Source organism: Perca flavescens, chromosome 2 (genome assembly GCF_004354835.1).
Source record: "Perca flavescens isolate YP-PL-M2 chromosome 2, PFLA_1.0, whole genome shotgun sequence".
In the NCBI taxonomy this organism is placed as follows: Eukaryota; Metazoa; Chordata; class Actinopteri; order Perciformes; family Percidae; genus Perca; species Perca flavescens.
In genome coordinates, this window is record NC_041332.1 from 28,911,762 (window position 1) to 28,932,613 (window position 20,852).

The 20,852-nt window shown below is 40.8% G+C and overlaps 1 protein-coding gene across 3 annotated transcripts in view; it reads right to left on the reverse strand.

Moving 5' to 3' along the window:
- Positions 1-301: 301 nt before the first annotated feature.
- Positions 302-20,852, reverse strand: part of znf827 (zinc finger protein 827) — a 73,099-nt gene continuing 52,548 nt past the window's right edge. Inside the window, exons 9-16 of one of the 3 annotated variants that reach the window (XM_028597408.1) lie at positions 15,758-15,895; positions 14,692-14,721; positions 14,382-14,553; positions 13,226-13,392; positions 9,195-9,404; positions 7,896-8,073; positions 5,580-5,630; positions 5,103-5,220 (exon numbers count right to left, since the gene is read on the reverse strand). In XM_028597408.1, the coding sequence (XP_028453209.1) occupies positions 5,582-5,630; positions 7,896-8,073; positions 9,195-9,404; positions 13,226-13,392; positions 14,382-14,553; positions 14,692-14,721; positions 15,758-15,895 (944 nt within the window). In that variant the 3' untranslated portion in view covers positions 5,103-5,220; positions 5,580-5,581. Of the gene's footprint in view, positions 5,221-5,579; positions 5,631-7,895; positions 8,074-9,194; positions 9,405-13,225; positions 13,393-14,381; positions 14,554-14,691; positions 14,722-15,757; positions 15,896-20,852 lie in introns of all 3 variants that reach the window. The other 2 variants (XM_028597391.1, XM_028597400.1) reach the window with 2 other exon arrangements.

The window sequence follows — 20,852 nt, forward strand, 5'->3', positions numbered from 1 at the left end:
TTATTGCTCTGAAACATGCGTTTGATCTCTTCTCAGCTTTTATTTTGTATGTCTTTACTTGCTATTCTCTCTGGGAGGAGTATTAAATGGGCACAAAGGCTTTTGCATTCCTTATTACTTGAGTTTAAATGTGTAAATCGATTTGAATGTGAGCTAAATTAACAAATACATGAGGATTCTTGTTTGGGCTGGCAATTCAATCAATGTCAGAACAGAAAAATGTGCTGCACATCCATTTCATGTGACAGGTGCACAGAAGACGAGTAGGTCAAAAGTTGCAAACAAAATCCTGCACACGGTCTAACTTGCAAAGATACATTTATTAGCGTTGTTTCTGTACTACAGTATATACCTTCATCAGCAATCAATGTCAACCAAAGCTTAACATGAAGTTTCTTGAGTAAGCCGATGTCAACACCATGTAATTAAACATCTTCTATGCTGTGAAAAATAAAGACATTTACTGAAAATATTTTAGAACAACTTTAAAAATGTCAGGGCCTTTTCTGACATCACATCCCGACTGGAACGACTTTAGTTTGAGTGATGTTGCATAATTTTATTTTTAAATGTTTATATGGACTGCGTTTATTGGTCATTGATTTTTAATTTGCAAACTATAACCAGTGGCATCAGTATTATATCTATGCTAGAAGCTGCAACACCTGCGATATGCAAAATAGCTATCTGCTCAGTCAGCTGAATTGTCTGTGTAGACCACCTTTAACACGTAAATAAAATTTATAGTATAGATAAATAGAAATTAATTGAAATTTTCGAGATCCCACAAATTAGATTGAGGTTTTGTGGGGTTGTGGGTGTTAAATAACTAAGGGATGTTATATGTAGTACAAATACTAGAAACTATACTTAACCGGTTGCTATGTGTTTATGCATAAGAGACAATGAGCCTTTGGGTCACTAAAGTATTCACTGAAGAAACAGCAAGCTAGGAAGACAAAGAAAAACTTTTGTTATGTGTTTAGCAAAGTGCAAGAGTGATGCTGTTAGTCAAAAGAATTTGCAGAGAAAAGACAAACAACTGAAGTAATATCTGATGTAAGCTTTACTTTCAAATCCTGTTACATTTAGACCTGGCAAGTTGAACATAAAATAATGCCAAACAAATACAAAAACAAAAAAGTACAAATTATCTATTTACCAGTTATCGTCACAACCCTGTACAGCCTTAACAATGGAGTAATAAAAAAAAGCTTTGTACAGCACATACCAATCTTTACCGAGTGCCAAAAGATAAGATAGCTGAGCCTTTTCTAATCATAAAATACAGCCAAACTTAAAGCTAACCGATTGTAGACAGTGCAGTGTGATGCTAGCTAAACGCAACCAAGGGAGTTAGTTTTAAACATAAACATAATTAAGTGCTAAAAAAACTAGAGAGGGCAATGTCATGCATACTCTGAAGTGCTGAAAAGGTAGTCAAGCTCTAAAAAAAAAAATACTGGGCAAAAACAAAACAGAATAAGTGCTTAAAAATATTGGTTTCCAAAAGGATAGAGCCCTTTTGCCTATCTAAACATTACACTCAAACTAGGGGTGGCATAAAGAAGTGCAGCCATTCATGATTACGCTGTAATAAAAGGCAGACATTTTAAAAAGGTGTCAATAGTGGACACATTCTTTTTATCTTTATCTTATATTTTTTTTTCTTTTTGGACCCTGACAATTAGTTTGACTCATTCCCAGAAGTCTCAGGTGGTTTCCTTCCACCAAGTGGCACTAAAGTATAAAAGACAACGTAGATAGTACAAAGAGTGTGTGTATGTGTGTGTGTGTTGGAAGGATGCTCCTTTCACTCCAGGAACAGCACGCCGAACACCGATAGAGCAAAAAGGAACAAACATACAAACAAACAGCAGTGTAAAGAGGGACAATCGAGGCATCGCTCCAGAGCAGGACGTGACGGATTCAATCCTAACATCACATCCTGCGGGCGAGTTACATTTTGGTCTCGACAAGTCATGTTCTCTGTCCAATCAACAGTTTTCTGACATGATTTAAGTAGAAAAATTAAAAAAGCAACAATGATTCACTACAAGAAGAATGCATGAGTAAAACAGACAACAGGAGAACATAAGGAAAATAATAAACAATCCCTTTACAATAAGGGATTTTGGCTTGAAGACCACTTACAAAACACAAGCGCTATCAATAATGGGTAAAGCTTTTTCAAAATAAAATGAGTGTACTATACTTCTTCCTTTTGAGCATTTTAGGGATAAATACATATTCTCTTAATCAAAAAGTGCAGCACTGTGCAAAACTGGCTATCACAATTTAGCCTGGGACCTTTAGTTCCCAGGGAGAGCTTGACCTCTACTGTCTAATTCATGCAATTTGTATTCATTTACGTTCTCCGATTTCGCAGAGGCAGACCCTTTTGCACTGCTAGAAATGCCTACATGTGAAACTAAGGGGTGTTGATTGAGTCATTTCTGGCAACTACTGTCCACTTCACATTACGGTAACTTGGTGGATCTAAGTTTGCACTTAAATAAAAAAAAAAAAAAAAAAAAGGAGAAAAAAAAGTTTAAGTGCTTTTGGCTTTAAATGTAACTACAATAAGTGCAATTAAAACTCAAAAGGTTAACAAGAGGAGGGGGGAGGGGCGACAACAAAAAAGCAGTACCATGTTTGCCGGCCTAACAGAAGCCAATGCCATTGAACACAATGCTGTACAAATGAATGGCTTTGCTTCATCATTGCACCTACAGGAGCTTTTTCTCACGATGGGTTCTCTATGAATATTAGTAGAAAATGTTTTATTATGATGTAAAAGGCTCAGTAAAAAAAGTAAAAATTAAAAAAATGAAAGACAAAAAACAAAGAAAAAGACACACAGAAGGCCACCAAACACACTAACTTTACCGTCTTTTACAGCACAGGAGACGTCCCTGTTCACTCTTCTGTTCTTTTTCATGTACATAAACAAAAATACATTCATTCAAGTCATTTTTTTTTTGTACACAAAAATTACAAAAAGCTCCAAAAAGCACCATGGAATCGGCCTGTGGTGACCCTGGCTGTGGGTAGCTCGCTAACCCAGAGCTGGTCACCTCCACAAAACAGTTATCTCATATATCTCTTCTAAGTATAGGTGCGTGATACATAGTTCTGCATATGAAGCTGTGCCGATATCCACCCAGTCTCAGTAATAATGAATGAATGTTTCCACTTTGTCATGAGTCTTGTTATTTCACTGCTTATGCATCTGTAAGTGCAAATTCATCGTTAACATTTCACATTTATATTCAAATCAAATTATTAGTAATAAATGTATAATGTTTCTTGTCACGATAGGTCAGATTTTCCTTATTTACATTATCACAGCCTATCTTCTGTTTTGGGAGCTTACAAAAACAATATTTAAATTAGCTAGTAACCCATTCAAATATCTATTCTGAGACAGAGGTGATATCAGGCAGCAGCTATGCATAATATGGTTTCACCATTATACAAAAAAACAACAGAAATCAAAAAGATGGGAAGGGGAAAGGCTACAAAACTATGTACAAGACTGATAAATAAGTAAGTGCGTGGTTTGAGGCGTTGCTTTGGAAACGTGCCTTTTACAATGAAAAGCATTCCGTTTCATTGGTTCTGTCCACGTTGCACCGCTAACACTTCAGGATATCTCAAATGTAGCTTCCTAATGACGTCAAAGCTAGTTGAAACACAGGCATGCCATTTCAATGCATAATAGCAATAGACAGAAATGCACTAAAATATAGCACTTGCAAGTTTTTGTTTCGTCTTTTTATCTCGTCAAACGACTAAAGAAAAATATCTATAAAACTGAGATACGTTAGTTTCCTCAGATAATGCAACTGGGTCCAAGTCATTCAGACATTTCAAAACAGAAAAAAAATGTAATAGAGAGTAGTAGCTGAAGTAGTAATAATTCAATTGATAGAACTGATAAGAAAAGCAGCTTTGTGATATAAATGCATTTTTAGCATGTACAGCCTTTTTCTCTTATAAATGTTTTTTTTTTTTTTTTTTTTTCTTTCTTCAATATCTTTGTCTGGTCCAGCTTATTCTGCTGGTCTGATTGGAAAAAGACGTCGCTCCCACTGCAGTGGTCGAGTGTCATTCACACCACCGTCCGAGGAGTGCGGGAAAGAGCGAGGAGCGGAGGAGGGGGCGGGCCGAGGTCAAACAGTCTTAGCCCTCTCCATCAGTCCCAGGTAGGCCAGGAAGGAGTGTTTGTGGGAGGAGGGCGAGGGGGGAGAGCGGGAGGGGGACGCCGAGTTGGAGGAGAAGAGGAGAGGAGATGTGGCGGGCCGCCATCTGGAGTGGAGGTGCGAGTGGAATGTGAAGCGGCTGTTGTGGGTGAACAAGGTGGTGAGGGGGATCAGGTGCGCTCGGTCGCAGTTCCTGTACTGCTCGAACATGTGGCGGGAGGAGGGGAGGAAGAGGGAGGGGCCGCCGCCGCCGCCGCCGCCACCACCACCGCTCGGGCCGGCGGGGTTTCTGGCGGCGCTGTTGCCGTTAGCGCTGACCAAGCAGTGCAGAGGGCCGGCGGCGTCCAGCTGGCGGGACTTGCCAAGTGTGAGTGACAGGGCAACGGATTGGAGCGCGTGGGATGCCGTTAGACTCAAGAGAGGGCTGTTACTCCCACTGCCTCCACTGCTCCCTCCTCCTCCTCTGCTAAACAGGAAGTTGTCCTGGCTCTTCCGCAATGAAGAGCCCCCTGGGCACATTCCCTGGAGCGGGAGCTCTTCCTCTCCTGCCTCCTCATCTTCCTCCACGTCTTCTCCTCCCAATCCTCCGTCCAGTCCCCCGGCTCCTCCACTCTGGTGTTTCTTGAGGTGGCGGCTGAAGACAAAAGGGTGTGTGGTGGTGAAAGGGCACTCTTGGCAGCCAAAAGTCTGGCGCGGCGCGTGCTTCAGCTTCTTGTGCAGGTTGAGGTTGTCCTTGCGCTTGCAGCTATAAGAGCAGCGGTCGCAGTGGAAGGGCCGCTCGCCCGTGTGCACACGCACATGCTCGATCAGCTTATTGGCCGTCTTGGACAAGTAGCCACACTGCTCACACTTGTAGTGGTTTCCCAGGCGGTGCCCGCGCATGTGCGCCTCCAATGAGGCCTGGTCGGGCCACAGTCCCTGGCAGATGCGGCAGCGGTACTCCATCTTACAGTGCGTCTTAAGGTGGCACTCCATGGCCGCTGGACGACTGGTGGAATAGATGCAGAAAGGGCACCTGGGAAATGCAACAAAAAGGGGAAGTAGGGAGGGGAGACACAACACACAAAAGCAAAGGACAGTTGAAGGGGAGGTGTACAAAGCCACATAACACACCTTGAAATTGAATCACACGAAATGATGAAGAAGGAGAAGGACAGGTAAAGGAAAAGTGTGTATCATGTAGAGTTCTGTGTGCTCATGGTGGTATGTGTGGCAGTTTAATGGTGGGAGAATTGAGGTGATCAGGTATGTGTGTGTGGAGGAGGAGGAGGAGGGGGGGGGGGTGGGGTGGGGTTGGGTGGGGGGATGACAGTCTGGAGAAAAGATTGGAGCAGTAGGACATGAAGGGAAATGAAGGAATGGAGTGGCACTTACATTTAAATAGCACCTTTCATCTGCTCTGGGCCCCAAAGCGCTTCACAAACCCTGCAGAACAGAATCACCTCAGAAAAACCTCGAAATGGTCAAGGCCCTCTCTTCCTTTCTACACACTCCTACATATATAGTAACACTTCACATTGCTCAAGTGTATACACATACACTAGTCTTGAAAAACAAAAAAATCTGGATGTTGGAGGTCAGAAAATATAGGCAATAGGAGTTCAATAGGTTTGCCTGCGAGCTCCATTAACTCATTCTACACCTGTTTAGCTAAATCCTGCCTGCTTTTGACAATAAATATAAATGTGGTTTACATAAATTAAGAGACTGTGTAAACCTCGAAGAGCGGAAAATATAAGCCACATGTGCAGATATAAACAGAACAGCAAAGAAGTTGAGTAAAAGCAGACTCGCTGATAAATTTAAATAAATATCAAAAGAGCTCAGTTCTTCCGTCTATTTTTTTCCTCCCTTGAATAACATTAATCTAAAATATCCACATCCTGCTTCTTTCTCTTTTGAATGCTAGCTTAAAGAAATCAATCTGGCTTCAAAAACATTAACACCAGACAGAAGAAACATTTAAAACTGTTATAAAAACTCCTTTACATGTATTCACTCACACACTACAGCTAGCAGCAAATCCTCAAGTTGGGGACTAAGGATGCCGTGTACAGATCTTTGAGCTATGAATGGGGCTTCTTGTGTGTTTGTGTTCTGTTAGCCACAGTTTAACATATAAGTCAATGTAACTGTGTTGGCAGCCTCCTGGTTTACATTTTATGAAATGCTACCGTTTCCAGACATTCAGCAATGTTTCGAACATCCTAACTCCATTGATCGCTGCACAGAGAAAACCATATAGAACACAGATCTTTGTTTATGACAAGATGAGGCGATAATCATAATGATACTCAATGATTCTGCACATGCACAGACTGGAGTTATGAGAACAACTCAAAAAAATAAATAAAAATAAAATGGCGTGTGTTACTTGAAATGAATCTTTACAAAATGTTTGATTTACTGCATTTTTTCTTTTATCTCAACTGCTGTCAACTGCCGCCCTAGAACTGAATCTGTGTGAAAGTACATTAGTATGATTGGCCTGAACTCAACCACTAACATCATCAGTGTGTGGTGTGGATGTTGAGATCAACAGATGGGCTTTATGTTAGCTTGACAGGCCTAAAAATGGGACATAAACGTGTCACAGTACAACAAAGGCTCCTGTGGGACTGGAGGATGGAGATGGAGAGGGAAGCATGTGAGGAGACTAGAGCTACAGAAAAAACAAAAACAAGGCTGCCTTGTCAAGAATCGTTAAAATTAGACCACTAGATTCAACATGCATGTGCATGAGTACTTTAGGGGTTGGGATGCAAACTACAGTGTGAGATAGGTTTGGAAGTTGTATTTTTAAAGCTTTTCATCAAGGTCATTATTTCCACAACATTCATGCTGTGTAAAATACAGTAAAGCATGCATTCATTTTGTCATATTTGGATTGACTTGTGTCAATGTCTAGTCTATGATGTTACAATGGGATCTGACATTTGTGCATCTTCTAAATGATTAGCTTCGAGGGATGCACCAACAACAATTATATTAGTGTCTGTGTTGGGGTGGGAGTAGTTTTCTGGAATGCAGGTTTCATCAGATATTTTTCTCTGGCATGGCTGTTTCGCTGTGGGCAATGGAACAACAGACCCTGAGGGGAAGCCCATTTCCATCTCCTTTCCACTCTCCCTTCTGTTCATAGCAGCCACTGCAGACCCAGAGACCACTGTCTAATACGTTATACTTGCCAAGAGAGGCTGTCGAGCAAGACTACAGCTTGTATCATTTTATTTGCTGGCTGCAGATAATGAACATTCAAGTGAGGTTAACTGATAAAGGACACATGGCTAGAATAATATTCAAATAATCCACAAATCTGTGTTTCTGTCTTCAGCTGTATTGCTGTTCAGCTCTTATTATAAAGAACCATGATAATGTCAGCCAGCTTTATGTATATGACATTATGCATCTTTTTGTATTCTTTTATTTACATGCATCATTTTATAAATGTAAATTAAACGGTGCATGTAATATAATTAAAAACATTGTGAGATGCCTGAAACTTTAGTTTTTTTTTTAAAAATATTTATTTTAGCTAAATTTAAATATACCATAGCTTGCACACCCTTAACATTGGTCTATAACTGTGTATATACTGTGTTTTGTGTTTAGTGAATTGACAGGGTGAGGGGTGAGGGAGGGGAAGGACGGGCGGAGTTAGGAACCTCTGTCTGTACTTGCTTTCCTTACTTGAGCCCTCCGGAGGGGACGGTGTGGCACTTCTTGTGCTCCAGCAGCTGCTCGGGCGTCTTGAGGAACTTGTGGCAGACGTCGCACTCAAACATTCGCGTGATGAGGTGGATCTGGAGGTGCCGTTCATACATGCTACGCGTCTTGCACACAAAATTGCAGAAGACACACTCGAAGCCTGTAGAGAAGGAAAGAGGAGAGGGTGAGTTAAGACTGAGTCTGTTTGAATGATTTTAAATGTAAGGGTTTTGTTGCAGAGTCTGGTTGGACTCAGCATGACTGAAATCTCAGAGTGACCCTAGAAACAGAAACAAAGAGGGTTCAGATACAGGGAAAAGTCCGGTTCAACAATGCCCACTCACATAAATAGAGTATATAAGCAAGATTCACAGCTGCAAATGCACTGCACTTCTATAAAGATCATGGGACTCACAAGTGACTGAATTAAAAAAGTCAAAATGAATGCAGTGGGAGCTGAGATATCCTGACTTTGAGTTTCAAAAGCAATGAATCCTAAATGTCCCATAATGCAACCTGACAGCATGGTAAATGCCCACATCTTTCAAGCTCCACAGCCCCAAGTTTGTAACGATATATATTTGTATATATAATCCTGATGCCTTTATACACACATATAGTACATATAGTACTTGTGACTCGGAAACTGATCTTTTTGTGTAAAATTAGCAGAGCGCACCATCTGCCAAATTAATGAATAGAGGAAGAAAAATAATTCAACACATACGTACAGTATTTAGTGAATGAGGTCAACATGTAATTTTGTCACTTCAGAACCTATACAGTATGCCATGTTCTGCAACTGTTCGAGATTAAGGAGTTTATTTTTGAATGACAATGAATGATCACATACTTGGTTTGTCACCCAGTCAAGCAGCTTTCTGACCAAAGAGCAAGTGTGTAGTCTCAGTACAGCTCCAAATGATCAGGGTAATTCTACTTTAGACCGACTTGATAGCTTTAAAAAGGACGTGAAAACTTATTTTCTCAATCAGCTTCTTACTATAGGGATAGGGCCCTACATGAACACACAATTCTCTGCCAAAGTTACAACAGTCTTGGTTATTTCTCTTTAGAGATGTCTATTTTAGAGCACCAATATAGACCTTTGAATCACAATTTGATGAGTTGGTGGGTTGTTTGGACACTGTGAATCAAATCCAATCAAATCACATTTTTTGTTGCATAGTCAGTTGTGAATATATACTGTTGTAGAAAGGTTTTCAGGGGCATTAAAATTATTAAGTGTATCTGGTTGCAATAGTTCCCACAATGCCTTGCCTTTGTCAGACTTGTCCTCAGTTCCTGATCCTGAGTGGCTTCCAGAGCTGGACTGGCTGCCTGCGGTGGAGGGCGGGGCGAGCAGGCCCCGCAGTTCTTCATTACCGTGGGTGAGGTCTCCGCCCTCTGAGCTGTTGAGTGAGTCGCTGAGGGCCGAGAGGGACGAGGAGGTACTCTTGGTCTCGCTGAGGGGACTCCTTGAGTTTAGACCTGGACACAATGGAAGAAAGTCTTATCATTATGACAGAAAGCAAAGTTGGGAAAGAATAGTACCAGAAAACTCCTGGGTTAAGATATTAACTGAAACCCTGCAGAAATTGTGGGGTATCCTTTATGCAGAAAAATCTGTTTCAACAACCCCATCGTTATGTTCCACACACACACACACACACACACACACACACACACACACACACACACACACACACACACACCCTTGATAGCCCTTTGCTCTGACTGAAGCCCTGCTGCCAGTCAAATCAAGATGCAGTGTGCTTTTATTGATCCCCTTCTCTAAGTCTGCAATTCACTGGGAAGAGAGAGGGAATTAGAAGAGGAGGGGGCGAGAGGGAGGGAGGCGTGAGGAGTGCGGGTCATGGCCGAAGGAGCTAAGATGGCGGGAGCATCTCAGGGCACAGCTCAACAAAGGGCATTCACTCAGGAGGAAGCGAAAGGAGGGAGAAAAGGCTGCACGGATCGTGAAATGGTTGACCTATCTTTTTATTGCACGCACGCACGTACGCACGTCTAAAACATACAAGAATGTACGCATGCCGTGCACAGACAAGGAATTATACTGTAATAGAAGATATGATTAATTGCCTTCAATCAAAATAATAAGTTAACCAGGGTCATTCACTGTGTAGTTTTAGCAGCATTTTGAATACAGTATTGAACCAGCTTGAGGCCATCTTATCTCCTCTGCTGCAGTATTTAACATACACTTGCCTTCTCTTACAATATGCAAAAGGCTAATGCCACAGAATATAAGCAAAAAGGAAGAAAAAAAAAGCCGCTGCTCTGAGCCACTGGGCCTCAACCTTGAAACACCTCAACTGAAAAATATTCAATTTTCTCTTTAACTAAATAACTGTCTGCGATTGACCGGCAATGTTCATGTATAGGAACAGAAATAAAGAGGCAAAGTCTGCCTATCTGCCAATGTATCCAGGGTAGAAAGTAATACAGTCACCTAATTCACCCCCCTAGAGAAGGGCACCCAACCAACCCTCTCCCCACGTTGAGTCCAGTCTTCACGGGGGCAGCTTGAACTATGACACCTGCTGAGCTCAGCCATCTTCTGCCTGGCCGTGTCTACACAGTTGACCAGATAACTAGCCTTTTGCAGTCTGTCAGGATTTCCTGCTCTTTCTACTTTACACTCTAAAGCAGGGGTCTTCAACATTTTTTAGGCCAAGGACCCCAGAGCTGAAAAAGAGATGGAGCAGGGATCCCTTGCTATATATATTATATAAAATATGAGTTGCCTATTAAACTGGGCCTACAATAACATGTAGGGCGGCCTAAAACCTTCACACATACCTTTCATGTTTTAATACTAAGCTATTAAAATAATTGTTAAAAAAATCAAATATTTATACATGTTTTAATGTTAGAATGTGGCACATTGAATCCTTAAGCTTAACTGTATCTGTGGATGGCTACCTTATGGCTATCTACTTATAGGCACGTAAGCCAATCATCAATGTTGTGTAAATAAAAAAAATATAAAAAAAAGTATCTTTACAAATAATATGTTGGATTCAAGTTTTTTTTCTCCAAAGGACCCAAGGCCTATTGATTTTTTTCCCCTTAGGCACGATAAGGGTCAACCTTCACCGATAAACAAGGCCACTGTGGCCTCTGAAAGACCCCTCAGCTGTCTAGGCCGGACAATCCCACCCACCCACACGTACACACAAGCAGCACACACACATTGAGGAACAGTGGAAGAGCAAAACGTCAGCAATAAACTGGACAAAGCTGTTTTAGACAAAAACTGTCCTATCGACCACCAGCGGTTCACACCAGCAGCTTTAAAAGTCCAAAGAAGGTCGACTGGAGAAGGCTTGTTTGTGAAACCCAATTCTGCTGCTTGTCTTTCCCTGTGTCCTCTGAAGTGACACAGAACGGTGTTTATGAAGCGTAAATTACTGATACAGTAATGCTTTGACTTGGAACTGGCTTTTGTCTTGATTTACTTACAGTAAAAAGCCAAAAAGTACAGTACAGTCCACACATATTTAGACAGTGACATGTGTGTTGGATCTTTACTCAAACACATTGGATCTGACAAGTAGAGCCGAAACCATTAGTCAGTTAGTTGATCAATTCATCTACACATATTTTGCTGATCAATTAGTTTAGTACATTATTTTAAGAAAAAATGGCAAACAAATGTACAGGTTAGTGCCCGTAGGTAAAGTTTTTTTTTTATTTTTGCTGGTTTTCTTAGTCTTATGACAGTTAACTGAATATTCTTTGTTCATTGATGGTTTTTCCGCCACTACTTTCTGACATTTTATAGACCAAACAATTGATTGTATAAATAACCTCCAGATTAATCAATAATCTACACAGACTTTGAGTTTTACTATAAGTTAATATAGTTTGGAGAAGCAGGCAGGAGTACCCGCATGGAAGCTAAGCAATGTACTGCTGTAGACCGGGCCAGCACAGGCAGCAGCAAAACATATTTGGGTGATTTAAAGGGTTAGTTTGGTTTGGACCAAAGTCGCACAATAACACAAACTAACTAAATAACCGATCAAGGCAACGGTAGACCAGCAACTCCCGTGTTCTGCGAGGACAAAAAACTGTTTTTGTCAAAGGAGTCTGGAGAACAGATGTACATAATAGGGCTGCACGATAGGAGTAAAAATATTTAATTATGATATGATATTGCAATTGCCGCAATATGAATTGCGATATGAATCACAATATTGGAGGGAAGGATAATTTTTGTATCATTATTCTAATTTAATTTTTTTTTAAATAAATAATAAAATGATCATGGTATGATTTTTGCGAGGACCTGTACCAGACAAAGATTGTTTTCTTAAGTCTGTAAAATACGGATTGAGCGGTCCTAGTATATAACGGCTTCAGTTCCTCTTCGGAGAGGGCTGTCTGATGGCAAGGTAAAATGGTGAAAATATTCTAAATATAGCGTACACTTAAACTGATATTGTTTTTTCTTTAGCTGGGCCTTTTTTAGCAAGCTAAAATACGTTTTGCTGCTGGCCCGGTCCACAGCAGTACCTTGCTTAGCTTCCGTGCCGCTACACTGACTATAGATAAGTACCTCATACACCCCCACTTCAAAAAATCCAAACTATGCCTTTAAAGCTGAAAGTCAGCTCTTTAATGTCAGTCATTGTTTAAATTTACACCCCATGTTTTGGAGTGCAGAGCCAAAACAATAGAAAATGTGTCACTGTCCAAGTACTGCACTGTATTTCTATTCTGAGCAGTGAACAAGAGCCACAATGTGTAAGCTACCACCCACTCTCGCATGTGAGAGTCATTTTGAAAATAACTCCATAAATCAGTTTTCTAGGGGTTGAACCATGTACTTTGCTACTATCCAGTACATGTTTGAGAACCCTTCATGAACAGCAGACACAAGAACCTTACCCTAGAGCTGAAACGATGAGCCAATATTATTTTGATTACTGTTATGGTAATCGAGAAATCATTGAAATAATTTTTTTAAGCATAAAAGCCAAACAATTTCTACTATCAGCTACTCAGTTGTGAGGATTTGTGCTTTTCTTTGTTTTATATAATAGTAATACATTGCATATATTTAGGATTTGGACGGTTGGTTGGGAAAAAAAGCAATTTGAAGATGTCACCGCAATAAGCGTTCATCTCATCATCTACTGACATTTCATAGACTAAAACAACTAATCGATTAACTGAGAAAAATATGATGAATTACATTACACCAGTGCGTATGAGAATGGCTGTCTTATAAATTCTGTCACTCAGAACCAGTGGACCGCCATGCATCATCAGAGATACTGTACCTGCATGTCCAGTACTAATGTGGTTCTTCATGTCGTTCTCCTCCATGCAGACGTAGTCACAGACGCTGCAGCAGAGCGAGAACATCCACTGCTCCTTGTCCACATGGAGCGACATGTGGCTGACAAACTGGGCATTCAGCTCCGTCTGGAAATCACACACATGGCAGCTGGACAGAGAACAGAGAGAAAAAGGAAGGAGAATAACAGGAAGGAAGATGGCGAGAATAACAGGGGGGGAGACAGTCAGCTTTAGTGTTATATTATTATTCCACACTGTAGACGTGGCGCTATTTAACTCTTTTTACATCATGAGACACATTAAATTATGAAACAATAGTACAACATTTTGAGAAGTACATCTATTCACTTTCTTCAGACTCAGAAAACTTTATTTTCTGACATGACAGAAAACCGTCTTGGACGTGGCTCAACATACAGTGCAAAACAATCTCAGACAGTAAACATACAATAACTTATAAAAAATAATTTACACAGGATTCTTGCAGTAAGAGAAGATTGAGAACATTCTCCTTTCTGTAAGTTAAATAGGAAGCTACAGCTAGGAGACAGTTAGCTTAGCATAAAGACTGTAAGTGGGGGGGGGGAAGACAGCTAGCCTTGCTCCGTCTGTCCCAATTTCAAATAATCAATAATCAACACATCTAAAGCTCACTAAGGAGTGTTGTCGTCACTGTGAGGTTGTTATGCAACTCCAGGAACACTACACCCAAATAAGAAATATATCAGCACATAACCCCTGTATAACCACTGTATAACTATTTTTACACTTCGTTTTTTGTACAGATTGAATAAACAAGATTTAACATGTTAATTAGGGAGCTTTAGAGGTGCCAGTTAGTGGTTTTGGACTGTCTGTCTCCTGGCTGTAGCTTGATACTTGCAAATAATTCTGGTATTGATTTTCTCATTTAACTCTTGTTAAGAAAGCAAATAAACACACTTTCCAGATAAATAGCTCACAAAAACAGAGAAAATTCAAAACAGATTAACAAAAAGAGCAGTTGGGGAGAACTTAAATCAAGAAATACATCAGGATATATTTGGGCATCAGGCAGCAGATATAGATCCATCAAAACCTCCGCTATTGGCTCGAGACATCCTAAAAAGAGTTGTGTGTTGGTCTGTTTTTTGCTACCTGTAGTAGAAGGGGCAGTTCTTGCGCTCGGCAGAGTCGGCTGTAACAGCGCTGACGATCTGCTCAGCGTCCGTGTTGACCAGCTTGACAGAGTGGATGGTCAGGTGCTGATTGAGGTTAGCCCTACACTTGGCTGCGTAAGGACACAGGTGACACTTGTACTTCCGCTCTTCTGCAAAAATAAACACAGACACAAGACCTCGGGTTACTGTAAACATCACCTCAGATGATATTTCATTAAGTTGCGCTCAGCCTCAGAGCCTTTAAAGCGAGCTTAAACCTAATTACTTAATGTCTAACCCGGCCTCACCTTCGCCTGACCCCAACTGTAACTCTGATCCTGGGAAGAGGAAGAAAAAAAAAAAAACCTTGTGATGTCTGACAAAATCCACTTTTCAGGGAAGCATCTGGATATTCCTGTGGATGCCACAATTTTATTTGCAAGCACTATAAAACCAAACCAAAAAATCAAATCACAATATTCCCGTTTAACCCCGAAACAAATCAACATAACATCATGTCTTCTCCCTCTAGCTCCCCCTCAAACACACACAGACACCATTTGCCCCAAGGACATGAAGCCAGGCAACCTTTATGTCGCCGGGGAAACCAAAAAGACCATCACACTGACATATGCCCCTGCTTCTGCTCTCTGTGGTGTGGCCAAGCTGTTCACAGCCAACACTCTCAGATGGTGTGTGTGTGTGTGTGTGTTGTGTAGTGTGTGTGCACGCGAAATGTGAGAGCATGCCCAATTGTGTGGGGGCATTTTGTACACGAGTCTCCATTTGTGCGCCCAGTGATTTAGTCTGCAATCCCAAGTAGGTTGCATTAATTTCTAATCTAATTTGCTTTAAATAAAATTGCATAAGCAGGAGATTCATTAATGTATTATCCTAATAAGGGCCGAGAGAGGGATTGCAGAAGACAGTGACGGAAAAGAATGGATCAGTGGGAGCAAAGAAGGGCCAAGTTTGAAAACACAGTGTAATCAGGACACAAGGGAGTGTACAGCTTCATCCTGAGGAAGTCTCCAGTGTCTGAGAGAGAAAGTGAATGAGGGAACCAATCGTGACTTCATCAGAATTACTGGTGCGTGTGTGCGTGCGTGCATGCGTTACTCTGTGAGGCATCCCTCTAGCTGGGTAATTAGACGGGCAGTTTTCCCAGTGAGACTAATCATGGTAGTAATCTCTTTAAAGAAAGGGTAATCTAGTCTAGTCAACCTTATTTACTTACTGTGGGCAGAGCAAGGATAAGTACACATGCACAAACAAAGCAGTTAACACATCTATACATTAAACAAAGAGATGCAAATGTGCGGCGGTGGTGTGCACATACGATAACAACGTCAGTGTGTACGTATGTTTATTTACTTGTGTGCAGAGACAGGTGCCTAGAAAGAGTCTGCTGTCTACCGAAAACCTTGCCACAGACAGGACAGGGGAAGAGCTGTTCATTTAGTCTCCACTGGGCAAACCCGTTTCCCGGTTCCCCATCATCCTTTTCTGAGTCTGAAAAGCACACGCGCACACACACGAACACACACACACACACACACACACGAACACACACAAGCAGAAAACCATCCTTATCATTCACTGCTGACACAATAAGCCACAAAAGCATTTGCAGATAGACCAAAAGGCTGTTAAGTCATGCGGCTATAAATCAAACAAAGTAACTTTAGTTTAATATGTATTGACGTTATCTTGAAACCGTAACTGCCAAACCATAACACACTGCTGTGGTATGTATGGATTATGTTGATATTGGGAAACTTGATTTTATCCATCTTTTTAAATGTTTTGGGGCAGTTTGCTTTTAATCAATAGTAGACAGTTGGGAGAAAAAGGAAACAAGCGTACGGGCCGAATAAATGCAACAAAGGTAAAAAAAACAAACCGGGGAAAGTTGCAATCACAGTACAGAATATGGGGTGTGTGTGCGTGTGTGTGTGTCTTAACTACTATGACGCCCCATTTACATCCATCTTTAATGAGATTTAACACCAGTTAAACAGCTGGAAACAAACAATATGGGAAACATTGTCTTGTTTCTTCTAGACCTGAAATATGCTTACTCCATTTATTACAGAAAGGTATATGAGAAGATTGATACCACCCTCATGTCTGTCCACTAAATATGAAGCTACAGCCACCTGCTAGTTAGCTTAGCACAAAGACTAGAAACAAGGGCAAAGAGCAGGCTAGTCGAGAACCTAGAAAGTGACAGTGTCTAGCCAAGAAATAGTCTGACACATAACCCCCAATAAAACCACATCTTGTTTACACTTTGGTTTTTGTACATGTTACTTGGTGAGCTTTAAAAGGTGCATGTAGGTGTATTGCTGAACTCTGGAGAGAGCCAGGCTAGCATATTCCCCATGCTTTTAAGCTAAGCTAACTGGCTGTGGCGAATAAGCTTATTTCCAAAACTGGTGAAGTATTTCTTAAAGAAATGAGACTAACTACATCAATAAATAAAATACGATGTTTTCTACCCAGCTTTAATAATCTCATACAGTATTCTCTTTCTGTGAAGGTGCTCATTTCCCCTCCCACCACCCATCAGTCCTTAGCCCTCCTATGGAGGCGGTGGGGTTTTCAATGCCTCTGGCCTTACTGCACAGACACGCAAAAGAGGCTGGAGGGGGAATGGTGACGGGACAAATGAAACAGACGAGAGTCAGAGATGACACCAAATACAGATGCATTAGAGAGGGAAAGACACAAAACACTTGCACACCATTTTACAATCTATGGTTAATGAGTGGTTCTTCCGTTAAGATGATGTCTCAGTATAACATTACATTCACCCATGTGGCTGCTTTAAATCATGGCAATTTAGTACTCTGTTTGAGTATCACATAGCCAAAAGCCAGAAAATAAAAATAGTTTAATCTATGAGGAAAAGTAGCATTCCCTTCAGTTCCAGTGTAACAAAACAACTAATACACTGTTGTCTAATTTGCTAACCCACAAGACTGAAACCCATCTGCTACCTCTTGACAGATGCTCCTTGTCTAGCCTGCGGTTGGGATGCAGTGCAAATGCATTCTTAATGTCAACAGCAAGCACCGGTGCTTTGCTCTAAAGCCTGCAGCATACACATATCACTGTAGCTCTCCTTTCTGTATGTCACCCCAACTTCCCTCCCCCTCCACCCTGTAATCAAAGAAGAACAAAAATGAGTGACTACTTTCAGATACTCTGATAGAATTTGAAGAATTGAAGTTTCTGCTTTGAATTAAATCTCAAAGCAATTACTCTAGGACATAGTGTCATTCACGAGGATACAACCATGTACTTTTCTCACTGTGCTATATAACTGGTGGTTTTACTTTTACTTACACTACACAGACTGACCTTGGCCTTTTGTAATTGCAAGGCATTAGAAAAAAGATCCTTTAAGTAACTTTGAGTTTTATTTTCATTGTTCATAAAGGATGGAACAACTGCTCAGTCTCCCCCTCTCACTAAACGCGGTGCACATAAGCTAAACAGTTTTCACTTGACATAAGAGAAAAAAAATTAGAAAAGGAATCTTTAAGTCACATATTGTGCAGTTTATATTTTACAGCAAATTGTTGTAGCTTCTTAAAGTCACAGTTTACCCTTAAAAATGCTTCTTATTTTTTAAGTTGTCCGACAAAACACATCAATGAGGAGTTTGTGGTGGTAAGGATACCACAATGAGGAAAAGCAAAGCATGTTTTCTGGAATTTGGGGATAGGTTTTATATTAACTAAATATTAAAGAACAGATGCATCGGTTTTTGGAAGGTGGTGTAAAATGACATTTTACTGTTGTTGAACTGACTCACAACCTCTGGAACCCTTTTTCCTGTATTTGTCATTTTACACATTATATTCAAACTAGTGAATTTATGTTGTGTGCCTTGGTTCGTTTGCTTTTATTTGTGTCACACCATCCCTCACACATCTTTTCGAAACTGTCAAAGCAAAATACAGCAAACAATTTGGTTTGTTTCATCCACACTAAATAGTGTCATGTATTTGAATTCTTATTTTTCCAAAAGAGAGGCTAGTATATGCATTGCAAAGTATCGGTTATATACGCAGACAGTTGCAAAATATGGCCAGGGAGCAAACAAGCATCTTTTTTTTGTCTCTATATGCTCTTGTATAGTTTTTATTCTATCTGAGTTTTATATACCTTGTATTATTTATTTATTTTACTTTCTCTATTTATCTGTACTATTGATGTCCTTGGGCTGCTGCAAAAACTGAATTTCACTGCTAAGAATCAATAAAGGTTTATCTTATCTTATTTTGTAGTTTTGGTAATACACTATCAGTCAAAAGTTTGGGGTCACTTAGACATTTCCATTCCACTCCATTATAGACAGAATACCAGCTGAGATCAGTTGCATTGTTTTTTTTAACCAGGGCAGCAGTTTTCAGATTACATTATGTGCTTACAGAATTGCAAAAGGGTTCTCCAATGTTTTCTCAGTTAGCCTTTTAAAATGATATCAGATTAGTAAACAGAATGTGCCTTTGGAACATTGGATGAATGGTTGCTGATAATGGGCAACGTAGATATTGCATTAAAGATCAGCCACTTCTTTCTACAACAGTCAAAACAGTCTTTTGCAATTATGTAAGCACGTAATGTAATCTGAAAACTGCTGCCCTGGTTAATGCAACTGATCTCAGCTGGTATTCCATCTGTAATGGAAATTTCGAAGAGACCCCAAACTTTTGACCAGGTACCTGTGCCACAAAAGGGTGTTTTGTAATTAATCAAACATTATTTTATTTTATTGGATTTGTCAGGTTATCCTAGTCTGGCTATCACCAGACGAAGCTCAATCTTTAAGATTGAACTTTATTCTGGGGAGTCTGCTCTGTATTTTCTACTGCACAAGAGGCGTGATCAACGGGCATATTTCAAATGACTCTGTACGCAATTGGATAGTCCTTCAACCAATCAGACAAACGACCCGGGTGACGTAGCAGCGACAGCGGCATCAACAGGTTGCTGCCATGGAGTGCTGTGCTTCGGTGGCCGCTATGTTGAACGTAAACAAGAAGCTGCTTGGTCACTTCTCTATCGTCATGGTGTTAAACCCGCCAATAGCGCGCCAGGTGGATAAGCCAGTTTGTGATTGGTCCCCGCAAAATTGTAATGGAAACAGGATAGATAAATGTACAGGTTTCCAGCCTGTGCTGCAGGGTGAAATCAAATCGCCAGCAGATCAGGCTGGGTTTACCCAGTCTAATGTTATCCTTTTTGAAAAAAAAAAAAAAAAAAAAAAAAAAAAAAAAAAAGGCCTATATCACTTAGTATCATTCTAAGAAATTCTAAATGTTCTGAGGGGAATAACACAGCTATCGACAGAAGATGAATCGCTAATAATTAATAATATAATTGTGAACATCTTTATCTCCATTCTACTGTAGGAGTGTGACTCATCACTGTCATTAAAGGTGCTCTAAGCACTAGGCTAGCTCGCCCCTCCCTCCTCCTCCTCATCCCGTTCCCTCCCTTCCATGTTCTAACCCCCCCAACCCCCACCCCCAAATCCTTCTTGTCGGTTATTGGCGGGAACACTGTTTGTTATGGTTCGTGGGGCAGGTTGGCGCAGTTGTTTTTTGTTGCAGTTTGTGGAGCCTGGGCTGTCTACAGAGACCAAGTTTTTTTACAATGTGTTCAGGGGACAGGCAGCTAGCAGATAGTGAAGAGATGTTTGCTGTATGTGACCAAAAATGTAGCCTAAAAAACGCACGACATTGCTTAGAGCACCTTTAATGTGATAGAGGGAACATGTGTGATGGTAAATACATGCAAGTAGAATATAATATTATTATTATGCTGCAAACGATAAATAAATATAATCAGCAAAAACTGTGTTTATGTGTGTGGCTCCTCACACAGAGTAAAGCCACACAGGTGGCGAAGGTGTCACAACAACAGACATGTAAGAAACTTAGTGTGACCTCGACCAACCTGCAGGCCATGGACTTCCTGACCTCCTGCATTAGCTGGAATCTGCCTTTCACCATGACGGCGGCCCTGCTATCCGACTATTAAGGGCTGATCACACTTCTGTTCTCTAAACTGTCTGTGTATGGCTTATTCTGAGAATCTTAGACCTTCTTATGGGGCTTGTAGCTAAAGCTCAGCACATAAAAGCATTAACTTGTCCTGACTCACAAGTGAGACTAGGGGACGGCCTGGTCACACAGGGTCACGAGAAGCCGGACGGCAAGGGCTCGAGGCCACGACCCGGCAAACACACTGATGATTGAGCCAGTTGGGGTGTGGCATGAGCCTTGAAGTTGGTAATGGTTTAATTAGTGCTATTAGAGAGAGAGAGAGAGAGAGAGAGAGAGAGAGAGAGAGAGAGAGAGAGAGAGAGAGAGAGACAAACAAACATGAAATGAGGGATTGTGCTAAACCTTAGACTGAAGGGAGAAGATGGCAAACTCCTACTCACTTATTC